At 37.3% G+C, this 14566-nt stretch overlaps 1 protein-coding gene across 1 annotated transcript in view; it reads right to left on the bottom strand.

The window, feature by feature from the left end:
* AP3B1 (adaptor related protein complex 3 subunit beta 1) overlaps window positions 1-14566 on the bottom strand; it is a 157483-nt gene that overhangs the window by 89776 nt on the left and 53141 nt on the right. Inside the window, exons 8-11 of the mRNA XM_080637267.1 lie at window positions 5552-5713; window positions 3303-3400; window positions 447-501; window positions 296-367 (exon numbers count right to left, since the gene is read on the bottom strand). Coding sequence (XP_080493393.1) covers window positions 296-367; window positions 447-501; window positions 3303-3400; window positions 5552-5713 — 387 coding nt within the window. The remainder of the gene's footprint in view (window positions 1-295; window positions 368-446; window positions 502-3302; window positions 3401-5551; window positions 5714-14566) is intronic.

Raw genomic sequence — 14566 nt, 5'->3', positions numbered from 1 at the left:
TTTGAATGGCTGGTTAGATTAAAATAGTAATACTCTCTCTATCACTCCAAGATATCAAAAGCTGTAGTGGAAACCATAGCTCACCTGCCATCTACAACATGGTAACAACAGACCTTTCAGATTGCTTGACAAGTCTAAAGGACACTTGCAGATTTAACTAAAAGCCACAACTCCATACTCCTTAGTGAAAAAAATCGACCATCATTATCTGATGTGTGTCATAATAGTGCAAGAAAACTTTATCTTCCTGTTGCAAACAGGTTTGTCTAGCAGTATAACTCGATTTCAAACTCACCTTCAGTGTTTTGATCATTGTTGGGTCAGTTGACCTAACGTAGAAACTCTTCAGATAAGGTTCAAACATGCCCTGAAAAGCAGACATAATTTAAGTAGCTTGCCTGTGTTTCACATAAAATGTGATTTAGAAAACTCTAAATAGGTTGTACCTTTCTCTGAATTGACATAGTGGCAATATTTTGCAGAACAATATACTGCACCTCCCTAGAATTTGAAAAGAAAAACAAGAGTTATTCTGCAAAATAACAAATACATAGAATAATGCAACATAGCAAAGAAAGTCCATAGAATCGTAAAACGGTTTGGGTTGGAAAGGACCTTAAAGATCATCCAGCTCCAACCCCCAACTTGCTATGGACAGAGAAACCTTCCACTGGACCAGGTTGCTCAGAGCCCTGTCCAACCTGGCCTTGAACACTTCCAGGAATAGGGCATCCACAGCTTCTCTGGGCAACCTGTTCCAGTGTCAGTATGAAGGAAAAAATCACTGACACTAGTGCAATGCTTCTTGTAAGCCTTGGGTCTTTGTTTAAACCAAAAGTTTTTTCAAACATTGTCATCCTAGCTTCTCCAGAAGTAGCTCACGGAAACCTTACACTTTATCTACCATCCTGAAACTTAAGTATTTCAGGTTGACATACCTAAGAACAAAAACACATGGGCTTCACCTACATGGGCTTCCCATGGAAGTGAAACACATGGAAGCCCTACATGGGCTTCCACACCTTCAATGTGGGAATGACTGTGTCACTTACAAGTACAGCTAATCCTTGCACAACCAGCAAGAATTGCTATGACCTTTTTTAGTCTTCAGAAATTTCCTAATAATTCTCAAAAAGGGAGAGTATCTCCAGTTACTTAAGACTATATAACGACATACATACACATCTATCAAAAGGCAGTACTTTAACATAATAAGCTTTGAGAGATGCAGACTACAGAAATATGCAATATTCTAAACACAAAACCATGAAATATGTTTGGAGGATATTCTTATTATTAATGAGTTAGTCCAAAAGCTGCAGCAGGAGTCAGCAAAAAGAAATCTGGACAGTACACTGAAAGCTTTTAAACTACAGAGTTTCTGCCACCAGTTGCTTAAAAACTAAGTAATAATTTACAAGCAATTTTTCTGATCCATGAGTGCTCAAATTCTTTCGTGATGCAAATCACATCCTAATAGAGAAATCATCACATCCATTATCTCCTCTTATTCAAAACTGTTTAACAGCCCTCTGGTAATTACAGCTGTTGCTTACAAAAGAAAAGTAATAATAGAGAAGTGCTTAATATCTTTTAAACCTATTTTTAGGTCATTCTTACATAGGTACATGGAAATAGTCAGCTGTAGATGAACAACTAAGTCCGGAAATTGTTATGAAATGCTCTTCCAGGCACTCTCACCCTAACTAGATTATAGCTTATTTGACATTAATTCAAAGGCCACAGGCACATAACTTCAAGGGCAAACAGCAAAAGCTTACTTCAAAATGGGCCTAACAGCGCAAGTGTTTCACACAGATTGTAAAAGAGAACAGACAGTCCATTCAGCACCGGAAAATCAGAAGACTAATGTCATATTAGGCATTAGTTGAGACACAGGAAAGATGTGACTTCTCTTTTGATGAAATCTGAGTATAAATGAGCAATAAACAATATGCAAAAATAATCCTTTCAACCAGTATGAGTTTAGTTCTATATGCTACCTGTGCACACGCCAAACTGCTTTAACCATTTTACTTATCTTTGTATAAAGTGAATGGAAGCATACTGTACCACAAAACCAAACACAAAAATAACAGTGATTTGGTTTTACCTGAAATAAAAACATGAAAGCTCTACCAAGCCCAGTTTTACTTCTTTACTAACTTTTAAATGATTGAGCCATTAGCCATAGGTGAGCTGCAAAAGTTTAGGGAGTAAGATGAGCTGTATGGTGACCAGGCTTACAAAAGTTAAAGTCCAACTAAGATGAGTAATCTTGTCAGACACAACAAACATGGTTTTGGTGGGTTTTTTTTTTTGTTGTTGTTGTTGGGTTGTGTTTGTTTGTTTGTTGGTTGTTGTTCCTTTCTTTTTGTTTGGTTTTCTTTTTCAGTTTTTAGCCTGCTTGATGTGGCCAACTTTAAAAAATAATTTTCGCAGCAAAGTTCTAGACAAAAATACCATGCTTAGTTCGAAAGTTGCTCAGAAAACATCTTGAGTCTCCTATTACCGCTTCAAGGCTTTTCAAACAGGTATATGAAGTTCAATATCTAAAAGCTGCGAAAAAAACCCACCACTTTTACACAGCAAATTTTGGCATAATACACCAAAACTATCAACTACAAAGAAAAAAAGAGTATTATCAATCTAACGAAACATAAGACCAGAGAACGCCTTCATAGGAAAGTAGACAATTTCACACTGAAGATGATAAAAGTCAAAATTAGATGTCCTGAATGTAATATAAACTTGTTCTTTAAAAACAGTCTGAGGATTAAAGAAACAAAGGGGATTCATCAGCATCAAGTGGTACTCTAAAAACAAAAAAAAAAGTTTCTTAGTTTCTCTGTCAAAAAGCCTTCAATATAAAGTGCAGGAAGAAAAAAAACCCACATCTGAAGACTTCTTCAGTGCATAGCAAGACAATAAGGAACTCCAATGTCATTACAATTCTACTAATTTCTAACAATAAAGAAATCAAGAAACTAAGCAAACTAGTTAGTACTGCCTTTATCTGTATGCTAACTAGGCAGCCAGGATTCTTATCAGAATGAAAGTCCTAATTAACAATAATTAATATCAGTGATCATTCAATAACACAATACTGAATGATCACTTGATATGACACAGAAAATGATGGAATTAATGATCATTTGTTGAGTAAAAATTAGTATTACAAGACAATTTTAAAATGAAACTAATAGTGCAATAGTTACATTCTTATAACCACATCTAAGCAGTATGTACAAAAAACTCACAAAAAAGTAGACATGGCAGTGTAAAGTATGGACTGGACCTACCTGTTACTACGAAGTAAACGCACCAATGACTTAGAAACAATACCAGCTTCGGATTTTGGTGCCAAATGCCAATACAGCTGTGAAACTGCCATTACCACCTAAAAGAACATTCAGAACACCATGTTATCTTCAAATCATAGTACATACCTTTCACATTCGATTCAGACCTGCGGAGCTACCAATTCACTTTTCAGAAAGCAAAGTGCACACCCATCCATGTTCTTTGAAATCAACAAAGCAGTTTGAGGAAAAAAAATGAGAAGAAAGATACTTTTATTTCTAAAACCAAAGTTAATTAAGTACCTCTCATTCTTCCCAATATTTGTATACAGAAGAAAGAGGAAGAAGAAAAAAGAGAAAAGTAATACAAATTGTAAACATACAGATATCACCCTTACTAAGTCACTATTGCTAACATCATCTGCACAAATTAATTAGGAAATACAGTTTAAAACTTCTGCAAATTTTATCCTCATCTTTATTTAAAAAAGGCACAATATTACCTATTATTTAGTTTCCACTTCAAACCTTTCATTCCATTATTCTACTACACAATTTATAATACAACAGCTGCTTTAACTGGCAACTTCTAAAGTCTCAAGTCCAACAAAAAGCTAAAACTACAAGGCTGTATGGCAACATCCTGGCTAGCAAAACCCAGAAGACTGGGCTACATGTAACATAAAAACCATAATTTTGTTTTCTCTTCAAGTTTCCTCAGAAGGAAAAGACAAGTGATGAGCTTTTTGCTAGTAAGCCATGTCACAACCTTCCCTACAATATTGCCATGGTCAACTTCCTGTTCAAAACAAAACCAATCATTGACAGGAGATTCCAGGTAAAGCCATCATTACAAAACTTAACTTGGTATCTTGGTAGTTTCTTAGTACCACTGAAACAAAAATTATTATTAAACAATAAAAAGTCATTAAAAACATCTGAAAAGAGTTAACAGCTGGAAGATTTTTAGCAATATACTAGAGATATCTTTTATTACTGACAAAAATCTAAGATCAAAGAGAAAGCTATTAACTGCTGGCAAATTGTGTGAATGGTACAAAAATTGGTGTAATAGCACTTCAGAGCAGCATGATTTCATTTGACGAACTATATTTAACATCTCAGTTAACTTTAACATCAGAAAGTTAAAGATCATAAACGTGAGAATCAATACCATATTTAACAGATATAAAGAAAATAATTTATGGAATGTGTAAGATAGCAACTGAACCTGTTCTCAGTGCAGTGTGATGGCAAACATACCTAATATACTTGTTCTTTGCATGAGATGAGGAAATATATAGACATTGAATTGTGATTTTAGCAAAAAACTGTGCTCTAACAGAATTACCGTTGTAAAACAGCATTCAATTTGTTTCCAAAGTCTTCGCAGACTATAAGTGGTTTTGAAAAGAGTTAGACATTAGCCAGAACCCAGAAATACGTTTCAGGGGAGAAAAAAAAACTTTATCTGTTCAGCTTATCAAGAACAGACTGGGAGGCGACTTAATCATGATGGAGTAATTGTTTTCACAAGGATATGAATATTCATTATCACGGGAAGTCTTTTCCTGAAGACATCTAGTCTTGTTTAACAGGACAAACTGAGGTTAGAAATGAAGTTCTGTGATCTGAGGAATGTCACACTGATTCCCCATCAGCATGGCTTTCTCCAGTTTTAAAAATTTACCCGCCCCTGAAAATATCATGGAAATACCACACAGCATACCCCACTCACGATGTCATATCTGTCTTTGAACCCTGCCAAAATACCAACACTAAGAATTTGGCTTGGACTGACAAAGAATTCAGGCATATAATTGTCTGCTTTTAAAATGTGAGACTCAAGCAAAAGCACAACTTAATGAATCAATAACGACAATTTTCTTTGTAAATCTGTACCACCAAAACTGAGTTTGTGCCATCCTAGATGCTTAGAACTTAAGGGTTAAAAGCTAGCTATTGCATAGTCATCACATGCTACAGAAGTTGGACTCAATGTTATCATGTTTTCCCTAATGCTTTGTTTGTCCTTAATATTTGGAGCATATATCATTCAGTTCAGATGTCTTACTAAGAAGCTACATTAATTACAAAAAAAAAAAAGAAAGAACCACTGTACTTCTGTAAGTTACTGAAGAGTATTATCACCGTTTTTAAACAGATGTAGATTTTACTTTTCAACCTTTTAAATTTTCTGAAGTATACTTAGTAGTATCATATTTTAATCAAAAAGGAATTTGTCATACAGCAGCATTTCGGCTTTGAAGCAAGGGCTTTGTATTCCGTAACAGAAGCCTGTGATCTGGGTCCATAGAATAGGTGTTTTTCACTTTCTGATCCTTTTCTTTCTGTTCTTCGTCAGATTCATAGAAGTTATTTTCACTATATTCTTCTACCACCTCAACAACCTAGAAAAAACAAAATGATAAAAACAGACACAGAATATTGAATCAACTGGTTTTATTCATTAAGGAAGTAACACACAACATCACAATTTCATACAAGATTTATACCCATTTTTAAAAATAGCTACCAGCTCTTTTACCTCAGTTTGCTCAAAGCATTAAATGTACTGAAACAAAAATAGCTTAACAATATATGGAAATTCTCCATAAAATAAGATGACCTGGCAAATGAAATATCTTCATTAATATTCTATAAACTAGATTAAGTATGTATATTGATCTCTTACAGACATAAAGCCTATGATTTGAAATCGGCATTTCTGAAAACAGTTATTTAAAATTCCCTCTTTTTTGAAAACTTAATACACACCATGTGCATTCTTCCCTCTCTTTCAATATATAAATTATCTGGGAAAATATCAAATCTCAAAAGAAGGGACAGTGTTTTTTTTCTTAAGAAATTATGCAGGAAAAAGGTTAGGTATCTTGAGAATGGTCTTCCCTGATGAAGTACAAATCCTCAAACTGTTTAAATGTAGTTATGAATTACGAGCATAACGTCACTTAATAAATCAAGCACAAGACACTGAAAGGATTCATTAAAATCTGAGATATGAGTAAATTAGGCCTTTCTTTTACTCCAGAAGCCTACATAAAAGAATATAAAGAAATAGAAAGGAATATATTTGATTATGCAAATATAAATTAAAACAATCTCAAGATTTCTAATGTGGATCAAAAAAATGTGATAAATAATAGATTCAGAGCATTTCATTATGCGTATATTTAATTAGCATTAAAAATCCACAAACCTTAAGAAAAATAAGATGGAAACCATACAGATTAGATCAAACCCAAATGTCAAATTCCAGCAGCTCTGCTCCAGATTATCAATAATGAGTTGACAACACTGCACAACATTTTTTAAAAAAATAAGCGACCGACTTCTGCAACTTGTCATATCCAAGTTTATGTCCTTGGTCTCCTAAGCTGTTCCATCTCACTTTGTCACCAGAACATCCAACTAAAATAAAGAGCATGACTGTGGCTAGCTGGAGATATTCCCACTTGAATGGGCTGGCTGACACCGAACACCAGCTGTGCCAATAGGTCTGTCTATCTTTCTCTCAAGTCTCTGTACAACTATTTTAAGGAATATCCAACTCTACACGATGGTTTTAAGAGTATTATTTAAATCATATACTCAATTACTGATTTTTTAAAAGACACTTACTTTTGAGATAAATGTATCTTTTTAATTCTCGCTGGCAATAGCAAAGCCATCAAAGGTGAATGGAACAATAGCTAGGCTTACTTAATAGGTTTTTAGAAAACTTGTCAAGGGTAAACTCAGACCTTTATTGCATGCCTTAGTCAAGACTCATGTGTAGAGAAAGAGCCCATAAAAGTGTCTTCAGTAGCAGCAAGTAAGGGTGGGCGGAGGAAGAACTGACAATAAATCAAAGTTGTCTTTTTATTCTGTTTTTTTTATTAGAATTTGGACACAGAAAATAAAACTTCCCTTCAACATTTCTTCTGACTTTTATTACTTCATGCCACCAGTGCTCTCAGTGTTATACAGAATCCTTAACAAGCTCTTAGATTTCTTATGCAACAGCAACCAAAGTGATTTAGTTTACTACTTTGTCTATACATCTTTGTGGCAGTCAGCCTTCTAAACTAAAAACTCAGGATGCTAAACCAAGAGTACCAGTAACCAAATTCCTTTCCTTGTCTACAGGTCAGGCAACTTGAAAGCACAATTCCTGATCTCAGTGCAATTCAACCCTGCACTGAAGAAACTTCCTCTAACAGGAGGAGAACTCAATCTTCATTGATTCAGTTTACAGTATCCCTGTCTTGACTGCTAACAGGCACACACATCAGTACTATTGAACTCAACAGGAACAGAGTTGGTGATTGTATTTAACTCATTAATCACTGCTGTAAAGAAATAGCTTGAGCTCTATCATTTATGACTATTTAAAAAAAAAAAAAAAGAATTGATGGTTAGAAACATACTTGGAGCAAACTTCCAAATAATTATAAAGCAGCTTATGCCTCTTATGAAAGTATTTTTCATTTAAATCCCATTAGAGTCTTTAGATTGAATTCACTTTCTTCATACCCCCAAAGCAGAAGTATTAGTATGGTATTTTCTGTTTCATAATCATATATTTTATTGCAAATTTCCTCTTTTCTCATATCTGTTGAGATCTGGCATGAAATAATTATATTCCAGACAAAGGATGATGATGACACAGAGGGAAGTAAGTTTAATGAACTGAAATTCATTAAAATCAGTTGAAGTCCTTAATCAGTCAGAATCTGCAGTCACAAGGACCTACTAAGACAAAGAGAATACGTATGTGTAATACCGCAAGAATTGCACATTACCATGGAAAGGAAAGCAAAGTATTATGTAAAAGACTCAGATAATGAAAGACAAAAACCTGCAGACTTTTTGGTGTGCAAGAACTGCTACTTCAAATTCTATTAATCATCGCAGACATGGAAAGCAGTCACCAGAAAATCTGAAATTACTCCATCATTCACAACCCCTTAAGCCTCAACTTCAACATCTGACAATACTCAACTGTCAAAAAGAGACAACTGTACATTTAGAATCATAAAATCATTTAAGCTGGAAAAGATCCTTAAGACCATCAAGTCTGACTGCTAACCTAGCACTACCAAGTCTACCAGTACGTGCTAAGTGCCACATTTACAGATCTTTTAAATACCTCCATGGATAGTGACTCAACCATTTCCCTGGGCAGCCTGTTCCAATGCTTGACAGCCCTTTTGGTGACGAAATTTTTTCCAAATAGCCAATTGAAATCTCCCCTGGCACAACTTAAGGCCATTTCCTCTTGTCCTATCACTCATTACTCACCTCATTAGAACTTCCTTTCAGGGAGCTGTAGAAAGTGATAAGGTCTCCCCTCAGCCTCCTTTACTCCAGGCTAACCCACCCCAATTCCCTCAGCCATTCCTTATCAGACTTGTGCCCCAGACCCTTTACCAGATATGTTGTTGTTCTTCAGATATATTCCAGCTCCTCAATGTCTGTCTTGTAGTGAGGGGCCCAGAAATGAACACAGGATTTGAGGTGCAGCCCCACCAGTGCCCAGTACAGAGGGATGATCACTGCCCTGGCCCTGCTGGCCACACTATTGCTGATACAGGCCAGGATGCTGTTGACCTTCTTGGCTGCCTGAACACAAGCTGGCTCATGTCCAGCTCCGTCAATCAGCACTCCCAGGTCCTTTTCCATGAGCAGCTTTCCAGCCACTCTTCTCCAAGCCTGGAGCGCTGCATGGGGTTGTTGTGGCCCAAGTGCAGGACCTGGCACTTTGCCTTGTTGAACCTCATACCACTGGTCATAGCCCATCAATGAAACCTGTCCAGATTCCTTTGCAGAGATTTCTTGCCCTCGAGCAGATCAACACTCCCACCCAGCTCGGTGTCATCTGCAAACTTCCTGAGGGTGCACTTGATCCTCTCCATCCAGACCATTCATAAAGACATTAAACAGAACTGGACGCAGTACTGAGCCCTAGGGAACACCACTTGTGACCAGCTGCCAACTGGATTCAAGTCCATTCACCAGCAGTCTTTGGGCCTGGCCATGCAGCCAGTTTTTTAACCCAGTGAATAGTATGCCTGTCCAAGCCATGAGCAGCCAATTTCTCTAAGATAATGCTGTGGGCAACGCTGTCAAAGGCTTTACTAAAGTCCAGGTAAACAACATTGACAGCTTTTCTCTCATCCATTAAGTAGGTCATTTTCTCATAAAAGGAGATCAGGTTAGTCAAGCAGTCCTGTATATGCCACATAATGGTACTCAGGATCATCTGCTCCGAAATGTTCCCTGCCACAGAAGTCAGACTGACAGGTCTGTAGTTCCCCAGATCCTCCTTCTGGCCCTCCCTGGATTAGTGTCACATTTGCCAACCTCCAGTCAACTGGGACCTCCCCGCTTAGCCAGGACTACTGATAAATGATGGAAAGTGGCTTGATGAGCACTTCTGCCAGCTCCTCCAGTACCCTTAGGTGGATCCCTTCTTGCCCCATAGACTTGTGTGTATCTAAGTGGTGGAAGAGGTTGCTAGACATTTCTCCTTGGATTATGAGGGCTTCATTATGGTCCCCATCCCTGTCTTCCAGCTCAGGGGGCTACGTACCAAGAAAAAATTGGTCTTCCTATTGGTCTTCCTACTGAAGACTAAGAAGGCATTAAGTACCTCAGCCTTTTCCTCTTTCTTTATCACTATGTTTTGCTCCACATCTTTTGCCCTTCAGGACTGTCTCCCAAGAGACTCTTGTCAACCAGGCTCCTAAACAGGCCCAAGTCTGCCCTTTGGAAGTCCAAGGTAGCAGTTTTTCTGACCCCCATCCTGCCTTTTCCAAGAACGGAGAATTTTCTTGTGTACTGCGCCCAAGACAGCCTCCAACAATCACATGTCCAGTACGGCACCTTTCCTACTTGGCTCCCTCATCAGCTGTGTCAGGAAGGTATCTGCCACACACTCCAGGAACCTCCTGGACTGTTTGTGCTCCACTGTATTGTATGTTCAGCAGTCATCTGGTAAGTTGGAGCTCCCTATGAGAACAAGGGCTAGCGACTGAGAGACTTCTGCTGGCTGCTTATAGAATATTTCACCTATCCCCTCAATATCTCATCTGTCTCTTCAGATTTCTTCATAAGTCTGCATTTACCCAAGTAACCAGGACTGTTTTGGTATGTGCCAAGTTACTTTTAGAATCACAGAATGGTTTGGGTTGGAAAGGAGCTTAAAGATAATTTAGTTCCAACCCCCCTGCCATCAGCTGGGACACCTTCCACTAGACCACTAGCTAACTTCCGCTATCACAGATAAGCCTTATTGCTTGACAGCACAGAGTGCCAGTATCGTGTTAGGTAGTTTGGGTCCTGAGCAAAAAACAGAACTCTTTAAGCCAACTAAGGCATAATAAATTACATCCAAAAACTCACACCACCAAGCAGAAACCTCATCTTAGAAACCTAGCTGAATTGTTCTTCTGTCCCGATAAACTCCGTAGTGCAAGACTGAAGCCTGTACAAAAGGAAGAGACTGGGGACAACTACTAACTGTTCTCTGAAGCGGCACAGAGCTAGTTTCAAGGTGGCAAGCACCACTGAAGCCTCTTGGAATTATAACAAAGGGGGAAAGTGTTGTGCAGAGATCTTAGCAAGAGCCCCCATGCTCAGCAACAATGCTAGTTGAGGGTAAGAATAACAACCTAAACACCATGCCCCTTATACTATGTCTACATCTTGGACTCCAACCAGGAATGACTATGAATGGGATATAACGGAGAATATTTTTACTGCCAGCACTGGACTGAACACAAGACTCTTGTCTTTGGAAGATCAAAGTCTTCCTGGTTTAACTATTAATGTTGAATCAACAGCTGCACGCTTCCGCAGATCATACCCGCACACTTATTTTCCAGTCCTCAGAATCCATATTGTACCTACACTAAACTGCAGGAGATGCTTCTTCATATGTCCTTGAAGAAATGCCATATACAGGTGGGACTCAGATTTTACTTTCCTAGATTTCTAATTAAAGTTCAAGCTGATGATGACTAGTACATATTAGCAGGTCTACGAGAAAAAAATCCCAGTACCCTAATCCTTTTTCACAGGGGAGAGACAGCATTAGAGGTCAGGGAGTAGATTCAAATGTTTTCATGCTTTCTCTTGTCCTTTCAATTACTTTAGATGCAGTTTCACAGTTGATTTACAACTAAGCATGAAATTAAAAGTTTTTTTTATTTTGTTCTGATTTTTTAAAAGTGTGTTTTACTTTCCACTGGGGTCAGTAAAACGATCCGGCTCACTCTGTGGCCATAGGATTACTTTAGATGCAGTTTCACAGTTGATTTACAACTAAGCATGAAATTAAAAGTTTTTTTTATTTTGTTCTGATTTTTTAAAAGTGTGTTTTACTTTCCACTGGGGTCAGTAAAACGATCCGGCTCACTCTGTGGCCATAGGATAACTAGACCTGCTGAATTTTCAAAATAGCAGGTGGTACAGGAAGAACAGAACAGAGGCATTCCCCTTCAGTAGCAGTCCTCAGCTAAACTGCATTAAGTACACTTAGCAGTCTGTAGTAGCATGTGATTTAATTGTGCAGTTAATAGCTTTTCTAAATTGCAAAATCACTAAAAAGTTCAGAACCCTGGGAGAATGAAGTGATTAAAAACTGTGACCACCAGCATTGCAGGCTAGGAATTGCAAATGGACCTTCTGCAATTTATTCAATCCAGAAGAGAAGTGAGTATTTTAATGTGAAAGAACATACGTAATTCCCTTTTACGTTATTTCAGACACAGAGTTTAGGGAAGTCTTCATAAAGTATTAACAGCTTAAATGAAGAAACTGCTGGGTAACAAGTTCCATTAGCCTGTTTCTAAAGTCACTAAGTATATGAGCTAACATTTAACTGAGATCTTGCTTGAAATCACATTTAATATGGCATTAAAATTGAGAATATGCCTTTCCTTTAGGGTAAAGCACATTATGTGAATGCTACAATTACCTCCAAGCAGAGCTTCCCACATCCACAAATTCAGAATAAAGTAAAATTTCACGGAAATCCAAAGTATGAACACATACTGTTTGCTGACTCTACCAGCCTTAACTCCATCATCTATTCAAAAGTAATTCAAGTATTTGTATTCCTAGGTTAGCCGTAACTGATTTGAAAGCTATAGACTTCAGTTTTGCTCCTCAGATTCGTAAGAGAAAACAGCTTTTTTTTGAGTCCTGTGGCAGAATCTTTGGCAGATAAAATTTTTGCTATCTTCCACAGCCCTTTCCCATATTTCTAAGAACTGTTCTCAAAAGAGTTCTGAATAAGTTTTGAAGGTAAAAAGAGTTTTGGGACTATTCACTAGTCAGTGAATCTGACTGCAATACCAAAACCACCTTAGCCAACCAAGATCAGCAGTTCACTTGCTGCATCATGAACAGTATCCTTGGAAAAGAGAAATGGTAGAAAATATATAGAATATTTTTCTACTTTGAGGATTAATGATGTATCTAAGATAAGCCTAAAATTTTCATGTTGTGTGTGAAGATGCACACCTAAATCCATCAATGTGCTTCACAGGTGGGTTTCAGAACACTAGAATAGACATATCTTTGGTCTATCAGAGCAAACCAAAATTTATCCTCAAGACTGCTCAAAATGTCAAGGAGATGAGCTGTGACAAGTGTCTGACAGATGAGCAGACCTCAACCAATCACATGTTAATAACCACATGCTGGCAGAAGCATCCATCCTTTCCACAATAGAAAGTCTTAGAGTAAGATACAAGTACATTAGTATAGGTAAAGCTTGTCATGAAGAACTGCTAGTGGTCTAGAAAAAAAGGCACAATCTCACATAGTAAAAATATTTGATGAATGAAAGTGTAACCAACATAATCCGCATCCTGACTTAAGAATGGCTTTAGAAAGCACAAAACCAAATTTGCCACAAAGATCTTCAGGTATGAACCAAATTATAGTAAGTCCTAACTCTTGTCTTATTAAGCCAATAGGAGTTGAAGAGTCAAAGAACAAAGTGACAAAACCATCCACTCAGTAAATAATGGCTTCAACATATACTCAACTCTTTTTTAGGTAGGTTGCCATTATAACCACCTGTGTGATAATGACTTGCACTACTGAATGGACTAATGGGACCTAGTAATAATCTGATTAGATGCTCTGATGGTAATGGGCATTATTATGGGATTATTTCAAGTACCTAATTATCCTAATGCTATTTTGTACTCCCTCAAATATTAGAAATATCTGCCTGGGTCTGGCAGATCCTGACAGATGGAGCCTACAACAGATTTGTGACAAATGAAGACTAGGCAGGCTATCTTGTGGCATCTAGAACAACATTATACCCTCAAATAAATTATATCTCAGTTTCTCTAAAGGTTAAAAGCTTCAGATACTTCCCCTTCTGTAGCACAAAATTGATAAAGGAAATCGTCAAACTCTTTTCCTATTAAAAAAACCCCACCCAGTTATTGAAATCTTTTATTGTTACATTGAAAGAAAACAAGTTTCCAGCAGTCTACAAACTCCTGCTGATGCCCTTGTTTACTGACACATTGGAATGGAATGGGCTGAGGATCACAAAACAGGTGAGAAGCAACCAGATGGCAGTATCAAGATGCATGTTACAGAAATAGTTAAAAATTGTAGCTACTCTTGAACGGACAGAAAGCAGGAGGTGACTTTGCTGTCAACAGGTCTGAAATGCATGCTCTGTGTGATCTCAGACATGTTGCATTCACACCCCTCAGGAACAAAGATAGTAAAAAACGAACGAGAACTTTAGAAACTCATTTTCACCATTCTACCATATATAGAACATAAAAAGATTCTGGTAATGAAGTAGTAGTCTGGGATATGACCTGTATTCTACCAGGAAAGAATTTGTAAATTTCCTGAAGAAATATGCAGTCATAGGACCAGAAGGCATACATCCACTACTCTCTTCTAAATTACATCAAAATAGACTGAAAACTTTCAGTCCAAAAGTCAGCAAAAATGCTGAAAAAATGCAATGATTAGGTAGGTGGTATATAAAAAATAACATATAGCTAATATTACTGAAATATTTACACAAAATTATCCACTACCAAACATCACATTGTATTACTCCACCAGGGACCAGACCTATTGCTCCTGCACAAACCAGAAAGTACACATTTTCAGTTAAGTCAATCACAATGGAATTAAGAACCAATAAAGATCGCAAGATCATCACGATACTCCTCTGACATGTTTGAATGTTATAATTTTTACTTCAATTA

The sequence above is a fragment of the Psittacula echo genome (assembly GCF_963264785.1).
Source record: "Psittacula echo genome assembly, chromosome: Z".
NCBI lineage: Eukaryota > Metazoa > Chordata > Aves > Psittaciformes > Psittacidae > Psittacula > Psittacula echo.
Note: the sequence above shows the minus strand (reverse complement) of the source record. Positions and strands in the feature narration are given on the sequence as shown.